We start from the raw sequence: 11,140 nt of genomic DNA on the forward strand, positions 1-11,140 counted from the left end.
TGTGGGAGAGAGGGGAAGAGAGACAGAGAGAGAGAGAGACAAAGAGAGGGTGGGGAAGAGAGAGAGAGAGAGAGAGAGAGAGAGAGCAAGCGAGGCACAATTCTCTTGCACTTGTTATGTTGTTGCTCGGCATTCTGCCTGTGGTGAAAGAAGTGCCATGCAGGGTGGCACCCACCCAGTCCACAGGGCACAGCTGAGCCCTCGGCCAGTCTGCTGCAGGCGGTACAACCCCGCTTCTGCCACAACCAGCCCCCCCCCAGACCCTTTCAAACGCCATTGCCAACATCATTATCGCAGTCAGATATTTTGTATTTATATTTTTAAAGATATTATTTTACAAGTTGCCTGTTATTTAAACGCTTGTGGGTTTGCTCTCCCTCCCCACATGTTCAAACAAGGGTTTGAACATGTTTTGGCGAAGGTTGCATCAAATCATACAAGCCAACTATATTTCTTCTAGGTTTTAATGTGTGTGACAGCTCTAAGGGTGTAGAATCGTGTGCATGCTATGAACGTTTACAAGTTACAGAAGTAAAAATAGCAAAAAAATATCAAAATTGACAAACTAAACAGAAATCCTTATTTTTGCCTGTAAGTTTACAAGGCAGGGGAAAGAGTTAATTGTGTATGGTAAAAGAAAAAGGTTTTCAGTCAACCCCTATGATTTTTAATCCCATAGATATATTCTTCTTGACATATTATCTGTTTTTTTCAATTGCTGCTGGTGAGCAGTAGCTTGACAAGTAATGTCAAGGTTGATGCAACTGTATTGTAATACAAGCCTTGTGGGGGGGAACTCAACATTTGGTTACGGAGAAAAAACAAAAAAACAAAAAAAATACATGGCATTCGTGTATGGAATACAACCAGAATGGCTGACTGATTTTCCAAAAATATGAACACTTATTACATAAAGAAAACGTATTTCATGATAAACAATAGCATAGCGAGTATTATACCAACCACTAAGTGTTTTGAGAGTACAATGTGCGTGTTGTAATGAGCCAAAAACAATAGTATCTTACAAGTTGAAATGTCGTAGTTAAACTTGGTAGTCCATTAAGTGCAGACAATATATCGTAGATGTTAACAAAGTTACTGTGGCTAAAACTCAATTAAAAGTCAATTTGTCATATTCAGCAGTTGCTCCCGTCTAATTCACTTGCTGAGACACATGCTGCTGACTGTAGCGGTGTCTTCCCCGCTGTTTAAGTGTTTGTATTTCTTGTCTGTGACTGGCAGCCAGCTTCCCTATCTGTATGCCCTTTTGTTTGTTTTTGCCTTAAGCAAAGTACATGTAAACTGTTCAATTGCCATTGTAGTTGCACAGAAACACCACTCCACCCTTAAGTTGTGTGTTGTTCAACATGTTGTTGCTGTGCATGTTCTGTGTGCACATGCTCTGATTGTTTCGCAGTGCTACATTTAGTTTTTACCAAGGTAATGTATCCTTAAAGGGGACATATTATACCACCAGGTGTGAGTGTGATTAGCCTTACAAGCCCCATATGACATCACTAGTGGGCGTGTCCACCTAGATCTGTGCTGGATAGATGAGCAACGTTTACTTCAGTCCACTGGGTAGGCTGGTAGATTGATCTATCCAGTACAGATCTAGGTGGACACGCCCACTAGTGATGTCATTTGGGGCAGATTTTCGAAACAGCTTGTGAAGCTAATCACACTCACACCTGGTGGTATAATGTGTCCACTTTAATGAATAAGAAATGGTTTCAGAATAAGTTGGTGACGACTGAGTTCAGCTACTTGTGTTGGCACTTAATGTACAAATGTATTGTATGTTGTACGCCCTGGCACTTAAAGATAGTACTTATTATAGTGTAGCCTCTTATCCTGGCTATCTTTGTTGTACTGTACACAGGGAATGGGTTCAAATGTAAGTGCAGAATGAACCTACTTGCTGTACCGACAGCGATATATTGTTGTCTCTCTTTCTTCTGACAAATGTACTTATTTGAAGTCACTTTGGAAAAATGTGTGTGTGTGTGTGTGTGTGTGTGTGTGTGTGTGTGTGTGTGTGTGTGTGTGTGTGTGTGTGTGTGCGTGCATGTGTGCGTGTGTGTGCATGTGTGTTTGGGCCACTTTTGCCAGGCACAGATCCGTGGTGTCAGCGCTTAAGTTGAACTGGCTAGAAATATACGGATAACCTTCAGCACTGGTCTCATATACACCGGACCGAAGGACCTATTGTGCGTCTGCAGATGTTTGCAGTATGTGTGTGTGTGTGTCAGTATGTATGTGTTTGTGTGTAGGTGTCAGTGTGTATGTGTGTGTGTGTTTGTTTGTGTGTGTGTGTGTGTGTGTGTGTACACAAATTCAATTAGCTAGACCTTGCTTAGCAGTATATACAGACATTGGTAGCAACAAGAGAGAGAAATAGAAAGGGTATTTCATTTGAAACAAAAAAGTCCTTGGACAAGACTTTGCCAATAGCAATTTCAAGCCTTGAGAGATGAAGATGAAGAGACGGTAGAGATACATTGAAATCCTCCCCTGTTCTCCCCAAACCCCCTTCCACCCCAGTCTTCATTACAATTATAACGTTCTTGGTAGATAATTCTACATGCAGCCTATGATACAAGGATACCCATGCCGCTGAGCTGAGCCAGATGAATGCTCCCTTTATAGATTTATCTAAAACAATTTGCTTTGTTGCTTCGCCTTGTTACGCATAGAAAAAAGATCCCAGACCACTTTAAACTCATTTCCTCCTCTCCGTTGTTTCTCTCTTTGCAGTCCTCGTAATCTCGAACGGTTTGTATTTTCGAGCATGTGAGGATGTTAGTGTGTGAGTGTGTGCGCCAGTGCATGTCATTGGGAAACCCCTTTATTCTATTTGTCTAGCACATTTTACACTACAAATGCACCACGATGAGTTGTCCTTAATGAACGCTCCGCTCTTGCGACTAAACGTTGGTTTGTAAGCACCTTGTTACAGATGTTGTGGGACGAGGATATTCCCCTTCACCATGCTATGTGGGAGATAGAGGGTGGGGGGTTGGGGAGGAAATGATGCATAGCCCATGGAGGGACATGGCGGGGGAGACGGAGACACATGTTGGCTCAGGAAAGGTGTAGAAATGGAGGCCAAATAAGCATCCAGGATTTTGTGTGTGTGAATGTATGTGTGTCTGTATGTGTGCATGATATTCTCCTGTGTGTGTGTGTGTGTGTGTGTGTGTGTGTGTGTGTGCGTGTGTGTGTGTGTGTGTCTGTGTGTGTGTGTCTGTGTGTGTGTGTGTGTCTGTGCATGTGTGTGTGTGTGTGTGTTTGTGTGTGTGTCTCTGTGTGTGTGTGTGTGTGTGTGTGTGTGTGTGTGTGTGTGTGTGTGTGCCTGCGTGTAGCGTGTGTGTGGGCCGGTGGATGTGGCAGGTGACTGCTGTCCATGGTGCTGAAGCTTCAGCTGTGACTGTGGCCACCTGTCTATCTGCTGGAGGTGTTGTCTGTAACACAGACGGCGCAGCTGCTCAGCATCACCTCCACCCCCCACCTCCCACCTCCCACTGCTGTCCTCCCGGTGCCGAATGTGGTTTTGAGGTGTAAAGTAACGTAGGAATGTATGTCCGTCGAGGGCTGTTATTTGCTCAAGAGGAGATCGTTTCCGGGCTGACGTGTTTGATCATTGGGAGTGCATAAGACTTGTATTTTAGGTTAGTTTAATGGACGGTTGAGACCGATACACCTATTTTATATGAAGCGTATATGTAGAACATGGAAACACCGCAAGATGAGGATTCTGAGCACCAGTGTGTGCGCGCACTTGTGTCAATTTCCTCTTTGACCAGTAGGTGGGACTTGGAACTCGGTCGTCCTCTTCTTCTCTCATGCTCGCTCTCTCTCTCTCTCTCTCTCTCTCTCTCTCTCTCTCTCTCTCTCTCGCTCTCTCGCTATCTCTCTCTCTCTCTCTCTCTCTCTCTCTCTCTCTCTCTCTCTCTCTCTCTCTCTCTCTCTCTCTCTCTCTCTCGCTCTCGCTCTCTTCAAACGCTCTATATCGTTCTCTCACTCGCCCTCTCTCTCTCCCCCCCTCGCTCGTTCCCAGTCTCTTACCCGGCAGCCTTGCACCTCTCCGAGGCAGCAGCAGCAGCAACAGTGCGCGCTAGAGAAGGCGACGGAGGGATGACTAAACGACGCAGGGATGATCAGTCGGAACTACATGAACCGATCGGCCGTTTCTGATTCAACGGAGTAATTTCATGTTTTTTTTCCTTTCGCGATCCTCTTTTTTTTGATTTTTGAGAGACAGACCAACAGTGGTTTTTCCCATCGACATATCTTGACATACCTACACGCTCCCGCACAAATAGACGGATTGGGGCGCGCGGCGCGCTCCCATTATACCCAATTGGTTAAGGGTATTTCATTTTCACCCTCAGAAAATAGGATTTCTACGTCATTAGTTTCAACCGTGCAAACCTAATCTTCCATTCGACGAAACCTTGGGGACTCCTACTCGGACCAACCATGGATTTGTTTGGTGTGTGTTTCTGTGTGTCTCCGCCGAGGATTTATTGTTGTTGGAGGCTGCTCTTTCTTCTCAGCGTTTTTCAGAACTATCTGAGCTCGATGCTCGACTGTCCACCTACGTGCACCTGTTCGTCCAGCGAGATATACTGCAACAATTCCAACGACGAGAAAATTTTCCCACTATTGTCCTTTCAGGGCACGGGAACCAATGGGAATAGCACGGGGCTCAATGAAGACCTTTCCCAAAACATCACCTCCATGTAAGTATTGAATTCAGGCAGTCCGGTTTCCCCATGTTGATATACACAAAAAAGCACACCCTTTATCAAGTTTGGCACCTTACTTAAGCATGTCCGCCTATACCCAGCCTTACACTAACTTAATCAACGTTAACCACGGGGCCAATGCATTGGATGCTAAAGACATAAATCCCCTCACAAAGTTCCAAACGTGTCCTTCAGGCTTGGCGTGAGTTGATTCTACCTTGGAGAACAGAAGGGATAAGGGGTTATACTTGTATTTGGGGGGGGGGGGGGGGGGGCTTGAACAAGAAGCCTATAAAAAGGCATTATTGACACAATGCCACCTCTGTTGTCACGCGTCTTGAATCAAGAGCAAAAACACTTTCCGAAATGTAATTATCCGGCTGTGAGGAGTGTGCACCTTGCGTACGACACAAGATAGGCACCAGTGTTTTTACAAAATGTTCCAAACACGCCGCCCTGCGTCATTTGAACATTTAGGGAAGTGAAAAGGGATGGATGAATGGGAGAAGCGATGGTCCGCAACGGGCTCCACACTGGCCGACCTACACAGCACGTATAGGCCACATGCCTACTGAGGTGATCGCACGGCTTTAGACGTTAGCGATCCTCACACCTATATATAACAGTCCTATCGCGTAGGCTGTTGCCCGAGAAGCACTCAGGAAATCACCGTCCAGTCGCCTTAACCGCCATTCCATAAACCCCTTTATTCTGAGTTCGGGAAGTCTGGACCTATATAACAGGATGAGGAGGGGATATTTATTTACTAATATCACTGTTGTTGTCTACAGCCTACTAGCCTGCTTGCTGTAGGCTATGTGGTTCAACCTGCATCCCATTCTGGACGACTTCTTTATGGCACAGAAGATTCATTCAGGGCAAATACAATTCAAGCATAATGTTCTGTCGGTGGAACAAATCACAGCATCGCATTCGCTCACGTCATTGGATTGCTATAACGACCATTCTATGATATCACGAAGCCCCTGAGATGCTCCCATTACTGAGTAGGCCTACACACACACACACACACACACACACACACACACACACACACACACACACACACACACACACACGCTCACGCACACACAGACTTTATACAAGGGGGGATTATTATGTGGATGGATGGGAGACCTGTTGGTGCATTGTAGCCCACGTACTGTAGCCTGCATCCACGGGGGCGCGCACACTTGTTCACTTGAAAAATTCGCAAACGCGCGCAACCTTCCACCATGAGGCTTTTCCAGACCGCCAATGTGGATTATTAGAACATCGGCGTTTGTAATGTGCCGTGAATGCACACACTGAATCAATGACCATACCTGCGTATAGGCCTACGGGTAAAGGGGGGGGGGGGGGGGGGGGGGGGGGGAGGTTAAGGTGAAGAAGTCAATGATCCGTTTGATCATGGGGAAAAAAAAACCGTATTGAAGCGGATCTAATCCCGCCGCAGTTAAAAGTGTGATGACAGCGATATGCGGACATTTAGCTGCTTGCCTTGTGCAACAGCTGCTTTGCATTCCAGTCAGGAAGCCTACTGCCCCCCGGAAGAATGTGGCGCAGTAGCAGCAGCATCAGCAGCCCAGCTCCGAGGGCTGGAACCAGCGTGTTGCTCATCCTCATAGGTGTAGCCGGCAGGCAGGATCCCAACTACTGGTTACACGCATATCTTACAAGGCTCAGGATCCAGGGAAAAATGTGGACAAGTTGTCACAGGAGAGTGTAGTAGGCTTTGGCCACGAGGTAGGCCAGGCGATAACCTAAGTTTGCAGTAGGATCTACTGTAAATCAATAGATTTCTGCCGCCAATGTCCCGCATCAGCCTGACTAAGTGGGTGGAACGAGACGGATGCTTTTGGGCGGTATTTTGTTGTAGATTTATATATATTGCCGTTTCTTTCGCGTCGCGATCCTTCTTGGTTCGCCCGGCAACGAAACGCAGTCTGTGCGCCGTGCAGGAGTTACATCTGCTACCAAATGATGAATATCGATCCACCCCGCATTCAGTCATTATTGAGCCACTGATTTCTCGTTTTATGGTGTTTCACTGAAAATTAAAACCCCGCCTTTGAACAGTTTGTGGTTTTTTTTCACCTTGTAGGGAACCAACCGTAGCTTGTGATGACTCCCCCCCCGACCCCTATCATCTAAATCAGTGCAACGACAATCTTTCAGATATTTTCGTGATGTGGCTCGCATTTGATCAGATGCTCTCATCGAGGTCCCAACTCGAGGTGATGCTGACTATTCTATTTTTAGACGTCACTCACTTTAAAGTCTCCTCACGTAAGCTGGACGCACTCCCTACATGAAAACAAGACTCTTAGCTCAGGTGGGAAAAGTTCAATCTTCCTATTATTTGCAGGGATTGGAAGAAGATCGCAAAGAACGTCCTACGATTTTCCATATTGTGCCATATCTTTTCTTTTCACTTAACAAAATAGTCAGAAATGTCTCCTCTCTCTCTCTCTCTCTCTCTCTCTCTCTCTCTCTCTCTCTCTCTCTTTCTACCAACCTATCCCACTCTAGCTCTCTCTTTCTCTTTCTCTCTCCCTCTCCTTCTTCCGCTCCACCCACCTATCTCTCTTTAGCTCGTTTTTTTTTCTCATGCTTTCCTTTTTTTCAAGCACTTTAGCTCACTTTTATCATGGTAAATGGCGGTAAAACACAGTCTCATCTTTGTCATGGCTGCACGACGGCTACACAGGCGGTAGTCTATCGATACCTTATTTTACAACAACAGAGGTGCGAATTAAAATGAACGAGAGAGAAGGAAGCTATTGAGACATATCACTGAAACTTACAGGTGATCGATTATTATCGCTTGAAGAAAAAGCTTGATTCGGTATTGATCCCTTTGTTAAAGACAGTTTCCCAGGAAAATGGCAAACTACACTGGGGTAGTGGCAATAGCTTATCTTTCCTTTAGCCCAGCTAACTCTCTGCAATATTCAGACTGATCTCTTTCTGATGAAGAGGACATGCCGGATCTGGTTTAGGGGGTTTGTGGGGCTGGGAGGCTTCTTGGATCATTGTGTTCCATAGAAGCCTATCCTCCAGCAAGGATGATGTTTTTTTTTTAACCATGATTCAAACAATGAAAGAAATGTTAAAAGAAAAAAGAGATATAGGACAAGGTTGGAACATTGTGCATTTCGGAGGACATGGTTTAAATGTTTGATTAGTCTGGGGAGTGATAAATAGAAGGAAGGGAGAGAGATTGTGGAAGAGTTACCGGGCCTTTAGTGGAATCATGGTTTGGAAGGGAATGGAAATCAGCACCATCAGCATGGGTAGACAGCTCCCTCTCGCTGAGAACACATTAATATGAACTTTGAAGAAGGAAAGGCTTCATGATACTGGCCTGAATCCTGAAAGCCTGTATCTATACAGACTTTGTTAACCACCCCCCTCCCCCCTTTCCCAAAAAACGACATTTATAGTTGACGTCACACACACACACACTCACACACTGTCTGACTGTCTCTTTCATAAGAATGGCGTGCTACCGTTTTAATACACTCAATTCGTTTTGTTTTGTTTCTCAACTTTCAATTATTATTCACAGATTATGAAGAATTCAAATTACTTCTGCAATATCAAACAAGGTGAATGCAAATTTATATTTGCTTCTCTATATCCCGATCTCTCTCATCCTCTCTCTTGCTCTTCCTCTCTTTCTCTCGCTCTTTTCCCTCTATCACTCTCTATCTTCCTCGCTCTCTCTCATCATTTTGGCCCGGATCTTAAACAGAATGAATCAGCGGCTTCAACGATTATCTTAATATTCAGAAGCCAAATAAATCCATAACATTAGCAGCCAGATTGTACCATGTCAAAGTGACACCCTTCATCATGTCGTGTGTGAGTGTGCGTGAGTGTGTATGTAGGTGTGTGTGTGTATCTGTAGGTGTGTGTGTGTGTGTGTGTGTGTGTGTGTGTGTGTTTTAGGGGGCGGGTGTTAATGTCGATGTGTATGCATCTATTGAAAGGGTTCCTATGTACTGAGCAGAGACCATAATACACATTTCACTTAATTGGGCTAGCTGGGACACCTTGACACCTAAGTTCCTCTTTTCCCGAGACCTTTGGTTTGCCTCAAATGATTCATTAGTCACAAAAAGGCTCAGAGAGGTAACTCTGTCTGGCAGTGGAAGCGTGTTGCACATGATAAACAAGAAATGACCCCATCTTCTCCTAATGCACCCGGCAGAGGACTTCCAATGAATCATTTTATGGATGGAGCACAAATGGCACTGGAACGGAGCTGCGCTAATGACGCTATTGGAACATTTCTGTCCCAAGTCTATATGGTTAATGTCAATATTAGCCTGAGTAATGCACTAATGCAGTACCAGATTGTCGATAACTTAAAGGGTCACCGTTTTTAAATCGGTGGATTTGAGTCAAACCATGTTACGTGTTTGACGCAGCGCTTTTTAGAAGAGCGTTTGGCGGTTGGAGAACCACAACATCAGTCCTCACCAGAATATAAATAGAGAAAAATAAATCGAAATTATTTGTATTAGTGCTGTGTCCGGTTGGTGAAAGAAGAGAAAAAAATAGGACAAATCAAAGCCTACGCATACACTCACTCACAGATACACACATATGTACACATATTTTTATGCGAGCAATTGTGTAGTGATTGCATTGAGCATAACAACTAAATGCAGTGAATCACTTTCCTTTTCTGCCCACACATTATAAGGTCACACTCATACGCCAACGCACTAGAAAGCAAACACCCTCTCTCACTCACTCACTCACTCACATGCAAACACACACATACACACACACACACACACACACACACACACAGACACACACACACACACAGATGCACTCTCACACACACACACACGCATACACACATGCACACACACACATACACACACACACACACAAATACACACACACACACACACACACACATTCCCATACAAATACACACACATACACACACATTCGCATACGCATACTCTCACACACACAGACAAAGACACACACACACAAACACTACTACGTCTTTACCAGAAGGAACCAATTGTAAAGTGTGCAGACTCTGCCATCAACGCTTCTAATTTTGCTCGGAGACGGGAACGCATTGTGAGGCTCTGAGCCAATATAACATTTCCATTCCGTTAAGGCGCGTACGGATCATGGCATTGTATCCTCAACGGGGAGCCAAATAGCATGATGTCCGAGAAGCTTAAGGCTGTTTCTCTCTGCTGGTCGCCATAGGTCTAAGGGTGATATTGTTTCATTGGCTTTACGAAAGACACAACCTTGCGTCAATGCTAATTTGGCCAAGTTGTTATTAAAAGAGCAAAGTTATTAAAGTGGATCAAAACAAGGTTAGGGACTCTTATTAAAGAGGTCAAGTCTCTTTTGCCACTCTTCCACTTCCTTTCTGTCAATTTCTCCCTCCTTCTTCACGCTTGCTAGTCTTTGATGCTAACCACAAGAGGGTGATATGATGGCTTCCTCCTCTACATGCTTGTGTGTGTGTGTGTGTGTGTGTGTGTGTGTGTGTGTGTGTGTGTGTGTGTGTGTGTGTCAACACACCAGTATTTATTAGTCATTTAATTATTCATTTATATAACCACCAGAATCTGTATTTGATCTATATAAAAAAAACGGCGGAGTCATTCTCAGATACGCCTCACTGTTTACCTCCTCCCTGTATTCCTGCCCTTCAAAACAGCACACAATCTGTGAAATGTGCAATGTCTGCCATGGCTGATATACCTGCCACTGACCCTAAGTTCAATCTTTTTTTCCATATTTCCCTGCACGACAAAGCAAGGCCAAACTCTAACCTTACATGGTATTCAAGGGGGGTTCTCAGTGACCTGTGTGAGTGCACTGTAAAAACTGCTACTTTTTATTTTTTCATTTATATGGTTCTTTTTTTAACTATCCACTGCTGCCGTGGGTTCTGTGGCTCCCAGGCTAGGTATTACGTGTTCTTTATGTAAGGAAAAAATAACTGTGCAGGAGTCTCTGGCTGTGAGGGCATCCTTTGGACAAGGCCCCATAAAAAGGGCCTTGGAGATATATGGCTGCTCAAACATGTGCAACTCGTGAGCTGCTCTTTCTATAGGATTGAGATGCATTTAGCTTTTCAAATGCCATTCTTACTTGATGCCACTACCAACACATCCCATTTTATTCAATGCGCCAAGGTAATTCAAGCAGTTGAACATTTCTGAATCTCCAGTCATGAAATCCCCTATGTTGCAAAACAACTCTGTCTCCTAGTCACTATTACCTTTGCCTTCCTAGGTTGTTTAGGTATTTGCTAGGTAGCTTCCTGTTTGCTTCGTGGTTGAATCGTTGTTATTAAGGTCCCTATTTTTGAAAGGGTGAGATGAAGTGAGCAT

The 11,140-nt window shown here is 44.6% G+C and overlaps 1 protein-coding gene across 1 annotated transcript in view; it reads left to right on the forward strand.

Annotated features, from left to right (window-relative positions):
• Positions 1-4,482: 4,482 nt before the first annotated feature.
• Positions 4,483-11,140, forward strand: part of LOC307081098 (NT-3 growth factor receptor-like) — a gene marked incomplete at its 5' end in the record, with an annotated part of 112,412 nt that continues 105,754 nt past the window's right edge. The window contains one exon of the mRNA XM_079744133.1: positions 4,483-4,745. Within this exon, the coding sequence (XP_079600259.1) occupies positions 4,483-4,745 (263 nt within the window). The remainder of the gene's footprint in view (positions 4,746-11,140) is intronic.

The sequence above is a fragment of the Pollachius pollachius genome (assembly GCF_949987615.1).
Source record: "Pollachius pollachius genome assembly, chromosome: 9".
Classification (NCBI taxonomy): Eukaryota; Metazoa; Chordata; class Actinopteri; order Gadiformes; family Gadidae; genus Pollachius; species Pollachius pollachius.